General features: G+C 46.5%; 1 protein-coding gene across 1 annotated transcript in view; it reads right to left on the bottom strand.

Moving 5' to 3' along the window:
- Window positions 1–4,292, bottom strand: part of LOC138303565 (transient receptor potential cation channel subfamily V member 6-like) — a 110,605-nt gene extending 106,313 nt beyond the window's left edge. Inside the window, exon 1 of the mRNA XM_069242825.1 lies at window positions 1,295–4,292. Within this exon, the coding sequence (XP_069098926.1) occupies window positions 1,295–1,422 (128 nt within the window). The 5' untranslated portion in view covers window positions 1,423–4,292. The remainder of the gene's footprint in view (window positions 1–1,294) is intronic.
- Between the last annotated feature and the right edge of the window lie 9,807 nt (window positions 4,293–14,099).

The raw sequence follows: 14,099 nt of genomic DNA, 5'->3' as shown, positions 1-14,099 counted from the left end.
TAGTATGGTATGGTATGGTACATTAAGGTATGGTATAGTATAGCATGGTATAATATGCTATGGTTATGCAGCACTATAGCTGTGTTACGGTATGATATGGCATGGTATGGTATGGTATGCTATGGTATGGTATACAGCACTATAGTTGTTGTAAGTTATGGTACGTATGTGGTCCTGTAGTTGTAGTCTGTTATGGTATGTATGGAGTCATATAGTTTTGTTATGATATGTATGGTATGGCATGGTATGGCATGGTTAAGCAGCAGTATAGCTGTGGTGTGTTATGGTATGGTATGGTATGGTATGGTATGGTATGGTATGGTATGGTATGGAGTGGTGTGGCGTGGGGTGGCACAGCATGGTATGGTATAGTATGGTTTGGTATGGTTTGGTATGGTATGCAGCACTATATTTGTGGTATGGTATAGTATGGCATGGTATAACATGAAGCCCTACATTAGTGGTGTGGTATGCAGTACTATATTTGTGGTATGGCATGGTATGGTATGGTATGTTATGGTATGGTATGGTATGGTATTGTATGGTATGCTATATGTTATGGCATGGCATGGTATGGTATGTTATTGTATGGCATGGGATGGTATGTTATGGTATGTATGGTATGTTATGGCATGGTATAACATGCAGTCCTACATTAGTGGTGTGGTATGCAGTACTTTAGCTATGCTATGGTATGGTATTGTATGGTATGCAGCACTACATCTATGGTATGGTGTGGTATGCAGCACTACAGTTGTGGTCTGGTATGGTATATATGTATTCCTATAGGTGGCGTGGTATGGTGTGGTATGCAGTCCTGTAGTTTGATATGGTATGGTACGGTATGGTATGGCATGCTATGGCACGGTATAACATGCAATCCTACATTCGTGGTGTGTCATGCAGTACTATATTTGTCGTGAGGTGTGGTGTGGGATGGTATGGTATGGCAAGGTATGGTATGGTATGAGATGGGATGGTATGGTTAGGATGGTATAACATGCAGCCCTACATTCGTGGTGTGGTATGTAGTACTATATTTGTGGTATGGTATGGTGTGGCAAGGCATGTTATAGTATGGTATGGTATGTTATATTATGTATGGCATGGTATAACATGAGGTCCTACATTCGTGGTGTGGTACGATCTGACATAACCTGCTTTGCTTAGAGTATATTATTACATGTCATGCTTTGAGATATTAAGTTGAAAAGTTAGTTTCACTTTCACCACGTCACGTCACACGCATGAAATGTGTTCGTTTTAATAGCGCCGATAAGGCTCTGAAACTTACCTCTTTTGCTGCAACATGTCGATCTCCTCCTGGTCTCGTGGGGCCCCCCGGCGCTGCAGCGACCCCCTGTCCCCACAGCACAGGCCGGGGAGCATAGCTGGGCTGTGTGGGTAGAACCGAAGTCCCATGAAGGTGGACCAGGGAGACGACTCCCGGAGACTCAGCCGAGGTGCCCAAAGGCCTTTACCCGAAGCCCAAAGCACTCTTAGGGGCCGGTACCCTTACCCATCAGCGCTTGTGAAGCTGTGCTCCAGTGCACGTGCTGCAGACAGGTGCTTGGGGCTCGGGCCTCTCACCTGCAGACAGGTGTATGATGCCTTGTCTCCTCACCTGTGGACAGGTGTACAGGTCCTTGTCTCCTCACCTGCGGACAGGTGTACGGTGCCTTGTATCCTCACCTGTGGACAGGTGTATGGTGCCTTGTTTCCTCACCTGTGGACAGGTGTACGGTGCCTTGTCTCCTCACCTGCAGACAGGTGTATAGTGCTCGGGCTGTCACCTGCGGACAGGTGTTTGATGCCTTGTCTCCTCACCTGCGGACAGGTGTATGGTGCCTTGTATCCTCACCTGCGGACAGGTGTATGGTTCCTTGTATCCTCACCTGCGGACAGGTGTACAGTGCCTTGTCTCCTCACCTACGGACAGGTGTATGGTGCCTTGTCTCTTCACCTGCCGACAGGTGTATAGTGTTCCGGCTCTCACCTCCGGACAGGTGTATGGTGCCTTGTTTCCTCACCTGTGGACAGGTGTATAGTGCCTTGTCTCGTCCGCTGCAGACAGATATATGGTGCTTGTGCCTCTCACCTGCAGACACATGTATGGTGACCCGACCTCTCACCTGGGGATTGGTATATGATGCCTTGTCTTGTCCGCTGCAAACAGGTGTATGGTGCCTTGTCTCCTCACCTGCAGACAGGTGTATGGTGCCTTGTCTCCTCACCTGCGGACAGGTGTATGGTGCCTTTTTCGCTTTACCTACAAACAGATGTATGGTGCCTTGTCTTCTCACCTGCATAGATGTGTATAGTTTTCCGGCTGTCACATGCGGACACGTGTGTGCTGCCTTGTCTCCTCACCTGCAGACAGATGTATGGTGATCTGGCATCACCACTGAAGACAGGTGTATGGGATCCCGCCTCTCACCTGCAGACAGGTGTATGGTGCCTGGTCTCCTCACCTGCATACAGGTGTATGGTGACCCAGCCTCTCACCTGCAGACAGGTGTATGATGTCTTGTCTCCTCACCTGCGGACAGGTGTATGGTGACCTGGCCTCTCACCTGCAGACAGGTGTATGGTGCCTCGTCTCCTCACCTGCAGACAGGTGTATGGTGCTCTGGCATCTTCACTGCAGACAGGTGTATGGTGCTCCCTCCTCTCCCCTGCAGACAGGTGTATGGGGCTCCAGCCTCTTCACTTTCAGACAGGTGTGTGGTGCTCTGGCCACAGGTGTATGGGGCTCTGGCCTCTCACCTGAAGCCAGGTGTATGGGGCTCCCTCCTCTCCCCTGCAGACAGGTGTATGGTGCTCCGGCCTCTTCACTTTCAGACAGGTGTGTGGTGCTCCAGCCTCTCACCTGCACACAGGTGTATGGAGTTCTGGCCTCTCACCTGCAGCCAGGTATATGGTGCTCCCACCTCTCCACTGCAGACAGTTGTATGGTGCTCCCTCCTCTCCCCTGCAGACAGGTGTATGGGGCTCCCTCCTTCCCCCTGCAGACAGGTGTATGGTGCTCCGGCCTCTTCACTTTCAGACAGGTGTGTGGTGCTCCAGCCTCTCACCTGTACACAGGTGTATGGGGTTCTGGCCTCTCGCCTGCAGCCAGGTATATGGTGCTCCCACCTCTCCACTGCAGACAGTTGTATGGTGCTCCCTCCTCTCCCCTGCAGACAGGTGTATGGGGCTCCCTCCTCCCCTCTGCAGATAGGTGTATGGTGCTCCGGCCTCTTCACTTTCAGACAGGTGTGTGGTGCTCCAGCCTCTCACCTGTACACAGGTGTATGGTGCTTTGGGGTTCCCCCTCCCCACTGAAGACAGGTGAATGGTGCTCCGGCCTCTCACTTGCAGACAGGTATATGGTGCTCCCTCCTCTCCACTGCACACAGATGTATGGGGCTCCGGCCTCTCACCTGCAGTCAGATATATGGTGCTCCCTATTCTTCACTGCACACAGGTGTATGGTGCTCTCTCCTCTCCACTGTGCGGCGCCCTCTCCTCTCCAGTGCACAGGTGTATGGTGATCTTTCCTCTCCAGTGCACACAGGTGTGTGGCGCCCTCTCCTCTCCACTGTGTGATGCTCTCTCCTCTCCAGTGCACACAGGTGTGTGGCGCCCTCTCCTCTCCAGTGCACACAGGTGTGTGGTGCTCTCTCCTCCCCAGTGCACACAGGTGTGTGGCGCCCTCTCCTCTCCAGTGCACACAGGTGTGTGGTGCTCTCTCCTCCCCAGTGCACACAGGTGTGTGGCGCTCTCCACTACACACAGGTGTGTGGCGCTCTGTCCTCTCCAGTGCACATGTGTATGGTGCTCTGTCCTCTCCACTGTGTGGCGCCCTGTCCTCTCCAGTGCACAGGTGTATGGCACCCTCTCCTCTCCAGTGCACAGGTGTGTGGTGCTCTCTCCTCTCCAGTGTACAGGTGTGTGGGGCCCTCTCCTCTCCAGTGCACAGGTGCGTGGTGCTCTCTCCTCTCCACTGCACACAGGTGTGTGGCGCTCGGGCCCTCCTTGCCTGCCGGACAGCGTCCCTCCTGTACTGTGGGTTCACGGTTCCCCCCACCCCACAGGGCAGCCCAGTCGGACGGAGGAGAGTCACAGACAGGGGTGCACACTCGGGGCGGCACCTGCGGGCTCCGGGCCGTGCGGGTCCTCGGCTGTGGAGGGCAGGGTGGGTGGTCGGTGACCAAGACACAAACGCTCGGGTGATGCAAGGTATAGCTCAGCCGCGTGCCCCCACCCCACCTCCCTCCAGAGTAAATTCCGGGCGCAGGAGGAGAGCTGCTGAACAGGAACGGCCAGTTTCCTCAGTCTTTCTTCTGCGGGGAGAGGCCCGGGGCTGAGAACTCTTCGTGAGCAGTCTGGATGGACGAGTTCCGTCAGAGGACGGTATGTTAAGAACAGCAGTAAGTGAGACGCATTGACAAAGTCAATAGGTCCTGCTTTTAAGGTTCTTGCTTGCTTTTCGGGTCCGTCGTTGACAGAGCTATTGAGAGGAGGTCAGAAAGCGGCAGGGCCATCTGCAACTTACAATGGATGCTGAAGTCACTGCTAACAACTTTACACCATATTTTGAAATAACTGTTTCTAGGCAGAGGTCTTTGCCCATGCGGCTTAGAAAATAAAATAAAATAAACCCGACAAATATCACAAGTGGGGCCCATAAGCACAACCCATGCACTGGGCTTGGCCCTTTCCACTTCTTCTGAGAGACATTGGGGTGGTCATCCACTCGATTTTATGTTCACTACAATGTGTCTTACAGCTTCTATAGAATAGTATTCGATGTGGAATGAGATCTGCATTCTTTTTAATGTTCAGTAACAATTTCCAGATTTCATTTTTTTAACAACTTACATCTCTTAGATTCACACTTGTAATACGTTTTAAGTTAGTTTCTTTTAAGCTAATATTTAATATTTTTACAATGCGCTAAGTCTAACTGTTGTTAAGTTATTTTAAAAAAAATTTTACACTTCAAGTTTTTGGTAATATGTTTACATCGTGGTGTGTATAGGTGTCTACAATGTCCAAAATATGTCATTTTTAGGTGGAACATTTTTTATTTTCAGTTAAGCACCATGAGACTGCATGTCTTTTCAAGCTGCTTCCATTGTGTACTTTTCTTCTCCTCTCTCTGCTTTGCTCAATGTTGCTCTCTGTTGCCTGTGAGCTTCAATCCTGTCCCTCCATGTTGCACTTGCCCTCATGTGCTTCATCTCTCAAGATGCTTTCTTCTTCATGTGTTTCTCTCTGGTGTGCTGCTTTTGCAAATTTTTACTGGACTGTCATCCTTAGAAGCACTATTGCCCAACTTCAATTTTTAAATTTTTTATAACCAATCCATCTCTGATCGATTGAAAAAAAGGCACCAGCATCATTGTATAGGCCGTGCATGCATAATAGAGCTTGCTGGTCCATACAAAATGACCTAATTGTACCATAGTGCCTTTTTATTGTAATCTTTTCACCATGCTCCTTAGCATCTTGCCGCACTGTACAGCATGGCTAAAAGGCCTTTACAAAGCCAATAGGTCCCAAAGTCAAGATGTATCTGTTGCTGAGTAAGGGAAGGTTACTTATCTTTAATGGTAGCTTTCTAATGAGGGTACTCTCCATTGATTCAGAAATGACTAGCTTCTCCTCTGCTTATTGGATATTAGTTGAAAATTGAAATACTGAAGAATGAGCGGAGACTTAACTGTTCCTTTTAGGGCTGAACTTTCTGAGTTTACATGGGCTCCACTGACACGTGAAACTGAAATGAAACGAGTAGTCACCCCCTTTTGGGGTCTTGTACACACTTAGCTTAAGCTGCCTGGTGTTGAGAGACATATTATGGGGGATTAACAGTACTTGAAGTGGAGTCTGGACCAGCTCACTGCTTATCATTGGCATACATTCTTGCCAGTTACATTGATTGCTTATTCAAAGGCTTTCCTTCCTCATCATGTATTGGTTCGTCCCTCCTCAGCACAGCCTCCTTACAGTCCTTTTGACTGCATGGGGAGTGCCTGTGATCTGTTGCTGTCTTTTCATTCCCCGGGCGTGCTGTTTCCCTCTCCACAATCCCTGCCCCACCCCACACTCTCTTTGTTACTCTCCACCAGTTTGTTCATTGTTCCCCCTGTGCCTCCTTGTACTGCATGGCTTTTATCACTTTAAAAAAAATATATATTTTGTAACCATAGAATCAGAGAAAGTGATTCTCCAGCTTTAAAAGCATTGAGAGGGTGTTCTACAGAACATGAAGGGTTCTAGCTCCCAATTTCTTGCAACTGAATGGATAGTAAATTGTGGTTTGCAGATCTTAATCTTGTGGATAATTGGAAGGTTGAACAGTTTCACTAAATAATCTGTTAAACATCTGTGTACAAGAATATGGTCGAAACATATTGTTTTGAAATTCACTGTTTCCTTCATTGGGACCCAGTGGGTGGGTTCAGAGCAGGTGTTATATGGTCTTAGCACTCAGAACTCTGTGTTTAAATAGTGCACCACTAAAGGACTCAAGTGGCCTGCCTTGAGGCTGTTCTTGTCTCTCCTTTCAGACTGCCCCTGTTACTTAGAATATTGCAGGATTGCCAATATACTTCAGCATAGGCAAACTATTTATTTTGTCTCTCCCCTTAGTGCTGATTGGCGGCCATGGCATTCACGGCGAGAACAGGCACAACAGCATGAACTCGATCGGCAGTATTGGAGCACTGGTCACATTGTTCACAGTTACCTAATCAGAGTAATTTCTTGTGGCTTTCCCCATAAACCACTTGAAATTGGTGAATGCTTTCCGTAAAACAGAAATCCTCAAAGAGAAAGTGGCTCTCCCGGCACAGCGGGAGAGCTGATACAACAATATTCACTGCACTCGGGAAAACTTGAACCATAATGCTTTGCAGGACATTACTTTTACAAAACATTCTCATAATTCAGCCTGTGGTGGGCCTAGAACAATAGGACCACCAACAAAAGGTTCAGCACAAAATGCTTTTTTTGTCTACATCATCTTTGGGTCCCCACACTAGGTTAGTGGGGACTCCAAAATAAAAAAAACCCTCCCACCATTCAGTGTCTGTTTAAGCTCTCTTATGGCTGAAATGTTTGTTTTACAGCTGGGAGCTGATGTGTTTTAAGGGCCTTGTTTATATTATCATAGTTAAAGGTCAGCTCTCCTTGAATATATATAATGCACTATGTCCTCTAGAGTCTAAATATATGGTTACTCTGCATTATTTATTGACATTTTCTTTTTGTGTGGTTATGCCCTTTAAGGGCTAACGATATAGTTACATGAACATGTTTCTTACAAATGCTACTTTCATTGTGGTGTCCTCTAGAGGCTGTTCTAAGCATTACAGTCATATCAAAATATTAAATTATTTGTAGCACGGAAACCTGTACCCTACTGCTTTGCAGGCCATTACTTTTACAAAACATCTTTGCTCATAACTCAGCCTGTGGTGGTCCTGGGACAATTAGACTACCTTCACTACAGTGACCACAACGTGCTCTTTCTGTCTACATCATCTCTGGGTCCCCACACTATGTTAGTGGGGACTCCAAAATAATAACCCCTGCCACCATTCATTATCTTTTTAAGCCTTCTCATGGCTACAATGTAAACAAACAGCTGGGAGACGTTTTGTTTAAAAGGCCTTGTTTGTAATATCATTGCTCTGCTAACCCTAAAAATGTTCTCTAGGGGCTAAGTATATTGTTACCCTGCATTACTTTCTTCAGTTGTTTTCATGGAGCTATCCCCTCTAGGCTCTAACAATATGGTTACATGACCATGTTTCTGACAAATTATATGTTTGTTATGATGTCCTCTAGGGGCTGTTTTGAGCATTACATTCTAAAACCAAAAGATTATTTCTGATAAAGGTGTATATGATGATTGTATATGTTTTATTATTCTCTCCTCATTACAATTTTGACCATAATTCAGGCCAACTTAACATCCTTATTAGACTATGACTGTTTGAACACTCTTGATATGTGTGGGTGACCCTTCTAGTTTATTTCTCCTCTGTGGCTGTCTTGTGTCTTTGTTTGTGCGATTGTGTTAGCCAACCAGCAACTCTGATGGTGGGATGGTGAAAGTGGTTTTCTATTGGAATTATCATGGAAGATTTTAATTAGGATGTTAAATGGCAACATTTTCATTTTTTGTTGCAGACAAAGGAAGAAGGAAAACTCATCCCCTTTTAGCTGTGTCACAAGACGCCGGCAATTCCCCAGAGAAATGTGTGTTATTTCCAATCAGTACCAACGGTTTGAAAGTAAAGAAACACGGGGACAATATACCCAGACTAATTTAGAAAAATAGAAAAAAACTTTAATGAGAAACAAAACACCAAAATAATTAAAATCAAATAAGGTAGGCAATGATATGAATTTTTAAAATTTTAAGACAAATAGAACCTAGAAAAAGTAAATTGTCAATATAAAGCATGAGTTCATAGTTAACTGAGACCTAGGCATGTTCTTGTGCCAATTATGATGGAGCCACGGTTGGAGACAACTTTCAGGGGACAGTTTGTGCTTCATAAATAAAATAAAAAATACATCAAGCTGGTCACCCTGTTTAAAGTTTTTACCTTGAGACTTAGGCCCATATTTATACTTTTTGACGCAAAAATGTGCAAACGCAGTTTTGCATCAAAAAGTATTCCACCAGCTTGTATCATTCCAGAGTGACAGCCAGGCGCCACATTTATGGAATCACACAAGCCGGCAAAAAGGGTGGGCTAGCGTCTGGCAAAATGACGTTAGCCAGGTGAGTGTGGCGGTATGGGGGAAGGGGGTTTTGCACCAACAAATTACATTAGGCTGGCTAGAGGCAAAGAAATGCCTTTAACCAGCCTAGAGTCATATACTGACACAAAACCATCCATACCACATGACTCCTGACTAATAAAAGACAGGAGTCATGCCCAACACTCCAATGGGCACCAAAGGGGACAAGGGTCTCCTGGGCATGGCCATTGCACCCAGTGGCATGTTGGGTGGGGGGCATTTTAGGGCCCCCAATGGCACTTTGGAAAAAAATATTAAAATACTTACCTCTACTTACCTGGGATGGGGTCCCCCCCATCCTCTGGTGTCACTCTGGTGTGGGTGGGGGTGTTCCCAGGGCTTGGGGAAGGGCACCTGTGGACCCATTCCATGGTGTTTAATCAAGGAAGTAGGTCCACAGGTCCCCTAATGCCTGGTCTGACCCAGGTGTTAAATAATGGTGCAAAGCAAGCTTAGCACCATTATTTAGCCCCTCCTCCCACCCATGCATCATTTTAGCATGGGGGATAAATATGGGACTAAGGGGTTAGCACAATTCTTTAGATGGGAACGCCTACCTTGCATCTCATTAACACAAGGTAGGTTCACGCATCTAAAAAATGGTGCAAACTCCAATATTTTGACGTTAGACAGGTCTAATGTCAAAATATAAATATGGAGTTAGTTTTGCGCCAAATTTGTTTAAAAACAATATGCAAATTTGGCGCAAATGGAGCATAAATGCCCCTTAGGGTCTCATTTAGAGGTTGGGGGACAAGTAATTCCATAACATATGTGCCAGATTTCCTGTCCGCCTTATTACATGTGCCAGGGACGCAACAGCATTTGTAGTAAGGTGTAACGGATATTCATCACGTTTGTATTGGAGTGCCAGTCTGCCGAACGCTAAAGCAGGTCCTTCATCTACATTTCACAGAGTAAAGTCCTTCAGTGTGTCAAAGTCCAAGGATGAAGTTTGCAACAATGTCTCAGAGCCAAATACAATCATCATCAAGGTTCCACAAAAGCAGTTTTTTTTTGCCCAAAGATCAGAGCCTGACAAAGCTGGATTTTATTGCCAGTGAGGACCCTTCACTGCTGGGTTGGATTTGCAACCTCACCCGTTCCAAAGTTTTAGCCTCAGACTTATTTGTTTTGCCTCTCAAAATACCCCCCCCCCCCCGAAAGCAGTAGTTGGGCATGCATCTTTATAGTGAGACCCAGCTGAATAAGCGTGGCAGTAAGATCAGAGCGGGATCAACATGGTTTCCTTGCTGCCACATATGCCCCCTCCTTGAGCAAAGTGCAGCTCCTTGTCCCAGACATTGAGAGGAAACAATGCCTAAGTCACACATTTCACCAATTTTTGTGCAAGCTTTTTTTGGTCTCTACTGTGGCCCCAGGTCCACAGGGTATGCTGTTGGGCATCTGATCTCTTTCTAGTCAGGGATCTTGTATTGCATACTGCTCTGTGATCATCTGTCCCTCTTGGAGTCAGGGGTCATTCTGCTTTTTGTGTTCCGGAAACAGACAAACTGGAAGCAAGACACTTCTCTAATGGAGAGCAGTTCAAGGCCCTGGGTGCCACCCGGAGCCACAGGTTCCCAAGTCCTCTTCTTCCAGAAGGGCATTCTTTCTTCACCTTGTGTCCTCTGAGGTCCTGGTTTGTCCTGTGCACTAGCCAGTTATTGGAGAAATTTGTCAGAGAACAATGACTACTTTCTTTCCTCACTCCCACTTTCTTTTGAAGCCCTTCCTCTTTCCTTTGCTGTAAACATGCACAGAAGCAATAATTTCAAAACAGGTATCTCCTTCTACCATCTGAAGGGGGTCTGGCTCTCTTTAATCTACTACTCTATTCAGATAGGCCCCCTCCCCTCTATCAGGATAAACAGCTTTTTCCCCATGATGGGATAAGAGTCAGTAATTCTAGGAAGGCCCTTGAACGAATGGAAGCAGATCCTGACAGTCCTTGTTCTGCCCATTGTTCCTGTCTCCAGCCTTGACTTTAAATTCCTATTAAGTCACCAGTTATTGACAACACCACTGCCTTCTTGAGGGCTTCAGTCAAGCCAATGACCTGAAATAGGATGATTGTTAACTCCTGCTAGGAATGAGTATAGAGCCTCTAACAGTGAGTTGCATGGCAGAACTGGTTATAAACCTGTGTTGGCTCAGGCAGCACAAAGTTGACTTTTGGACTTGGGGTGGGCGGTCCACTAAATTCTGCGGAGTTGGTTAATAACTCAGTGGAATTCTTCTGAGGCGTAGTTCCGCGAGCTGCAGAGTGGACCTGAATGCACCCGATCTCGGAAGCGCAAAGCAGGTTGAAGCCTGGTTAAGCCCGGCCCTGCTTAGTGCTTCTGAGATCAGGCACATTCAGGACAGGGAAATAAAACTGCCATTTCAGGCCTTTTGTGCACCAGAGTGCACATTGAAAAAAAAACAAGGACTTACCTGGGTCCTCGTTCCCAGGGGGTCCTCATTTCCAGCAGCCTGGCTAGCTCTCTGCCTCCTGGCCCTGGATCCGGAGCTGCTGCGTTGGGCCACCGGCAAGCAGCTCAATGCCACGTCGGGTGAGTGTGCACTGCAGCCCAGTTATGGGTGACACAACCCAAGCACAGACTGTGCTTGCGCTGTGTGGCCCAACTCTGAGCAGCAGTGCGCATGTGGTGAGCTCTGCTCCGCTGGTGGGGCTAGCAAGGTTTTTGGCCAAACTCTACACTCCAAGCAGAGCACAAAGTGCCAAAAACTCTGTTAGCTCCTCCAGTGGAGGAGAGCTCACCGCCCAGCCCTACTTTTGGTAACCTTTTAAAAAGTTACTTTAACCATGAATTTATCAAAAATCTGCTGTAACAACAAAGTTATATGTTTTTAGTGTATGGCAAACAAATAATCACACCTAGGCCTGTTGATGGAAAATGTAGCCCAACCTTCACAGTGAAAACAGCTTTAAATAGTTATTGCAGTGTGCCATGTTTTTTCACAACAAACACCCAGTCCTCTGGGCCTAAAGTGCACACTTTAGGGGTGTCTTATTAATACATTAAAAGAGGGTTTCCTACAAAGCAAAGACATTTCTTTTTCGTTTGTCACCAAAGGGCTTCTGTACTGCAGGCTGGGCATTACACAGTAGTGCTGCTGGTGGTCTTACATCCCTGTAACAGTGGGCCAGTTGATAATAAGGACTCTGAGGCTCGAGTGGGTGAGAGTGGTAATTTATTTGTACTTTGTTATAGTCTTTGATTTTGTCAACAGTGCAGGGGTGGTGTCCTTTGTCCCATAAAGTGTCTCTCCTTTCTTTTCTTCTCAGCTTCCCTCTTGACCGGCGAAGATGTTTCTGCCGTACTCCCAGACGCACCGGAAAAGGAACGAAATTGTAGGTAAGTCAGGGTCATATAGTTTACCAGATCTTAGCAGGGTTAGACAGGAGGAGGGAGGGAGGAAGATATATATATATATATATATATATATATATATATATATTCCGGGTGCGTATGTAATAGGATATGAGCGAGGGAGTATACAGTCACCTCTTTGTGTCTCACCGTGAAGAAGAACTTTGTTTTAAGTGCTCTTTAGGGTACTTTTCTAAACAAAAAATAAAGTTGTGGGTTTAAAGTCCCTTTCCTTGTGCCTCCTCGTCACTTCCCTGCTCCCTCCAAACTGCTCTCTTCCCCCCCCTCCGCACCGTCCCTCCCCTCTCCCCTCCTGCCGTAGCTCTCCCAGTTTACTCTAAGGTTGTCCTTTAAAAAGGACCGTACCTTTGTCAGCCACGTCCCTCCTGGGGCGTGGCTGTCTGTGGGCGTGTTTCCGGTCCTTCCCTTTCTTCCTGGATCGGCTGCTTCTCTGGGAACCCCGTGGTTCCCGGTCCTTTGGTCATCGTCCGCCTTCTTCTGTCTGCCGCTCTCCGCACTTCCTGGTTCCTCCGCGTCCTTCTCCTCGACCCCTGTATGCAGTCCGTCCTCTCTTTTTGTTTCCGAGGTGACCTGGATATCCGGGTTCTCGGGTAAGGTGTCGGCCTCGTCGTTGTCAAGGCTACGGGGCACGCCGTCTTCGTCTTCGTGGACGCCGCGCGGCCAGTGTCAATCGGAGGTGTCCAGAGCCGGGTTGAACGACAACCGGCTACAATCCCACAGATCACACTTCTGTGTTATTTGTGCATCTTCTACTCCCTGTAGCTTAGCCCCCCCCTCCGTTTGAAATTTGAATAGACCACACTGGCTAAAAATAAATGTAAATCGACCATTTTATGCCCCAGAGGCACTGGATAGCAGTGACACAGCATACAGAGTCCTATTAGCATCAAAAGTGGGGCCAGAAAAGGGCAAACATTTCAGGGTGACCCTGCAGAAAACAGAAGGATGATTAATTACCAGTCTCACTGGAGCTATGTGGTCTACACCTTTAATAAGTGCTTCTGCTCCATCGCTGAATAGATCCTTTCTACTTGTTGTCAATAAAATGTTTAAATGTCCATATGTTGGGCATTCAGATGAGGTTGCTGCTTGTGTATTCAGAAAGTGAGCATAAATGTATTGACTTAAGTGACTCATTTTCCTTTATTGAGATTACTAGGTTTGAGTGGACTCAATGACATTACTTTGGTACAGATTAAAAAGAGAGATCATGGATGAATTACTTTACACTCAACGTCCTTCTCAATTTTCATCTAAACTAATTGGCATGGCATTATTAAACGGAGGCAGACCTTAGACAAGACATAATAAAAGAAAGGAGTTTCAAATTGGGCTTTTAAGCTCTGCTAGAGTGTGTTGTACCTTCACTGCAGCAATTCTGGACATTCAGTCAGTGCTTGCCCTAGACGTCCTCAAATAGATTTGGATGGGGCTTAGCAAAATGCTAGATAGAAACTTAGCACAGAATTTTCAAAATTGTCAGTACTCTAATAAAACCTCCAGTGTAAAAGCAATCTATACCCTCCTCTAAGGAGGTGTCTGGTTTCTTTCGTGAAAAGGTGTTCAACATTTACTAAAAAGTTTCTAACTCCACAGGTACAGGGCTGGTCTTTTCTGGACTAACCCCCTATATTTCTCCCAGCTCAATGTTCGCCTTTGAAAAACTGTCCCAAGAGGACTCAGCGAGACTGATCGTCAAAGATCACTCCGGATTGCCTCTTGATCTGTATCCGCCCCATTTACTCAACAGGGCTTCCCAGTCTCTAAATCCACAGATCAATGTATTCTTCAACATTTCTGTTGAATCTGGCCTAGTGCCCACATTTTGGAAGGAGTCTCTAGTCCTTCTGCTTTTAAAAACATATACTATGTATCCCTCTTCCTTGCTAGCTACAG

This window comes from Pleurodeles waltl, chromosome 7, assembly GCF_031143425.1.
Source record: "Pleurodeles waltl isolate 20211129_DDA chromosome 7, aPleWal1.hap1.20221129, whole genome shotgun sequence".
NCBI classification, from domain to species: Eukaryota; Metazoa; Chordata; class Amphibia; order Caudata; family Salamandridae; genus Pleurodeles; species Pleurodeles waltl.
Note: the sequence above shows the minus strand (reverse complement) of the source record. Positions and strands in the feature narration are given on the sequence as shown.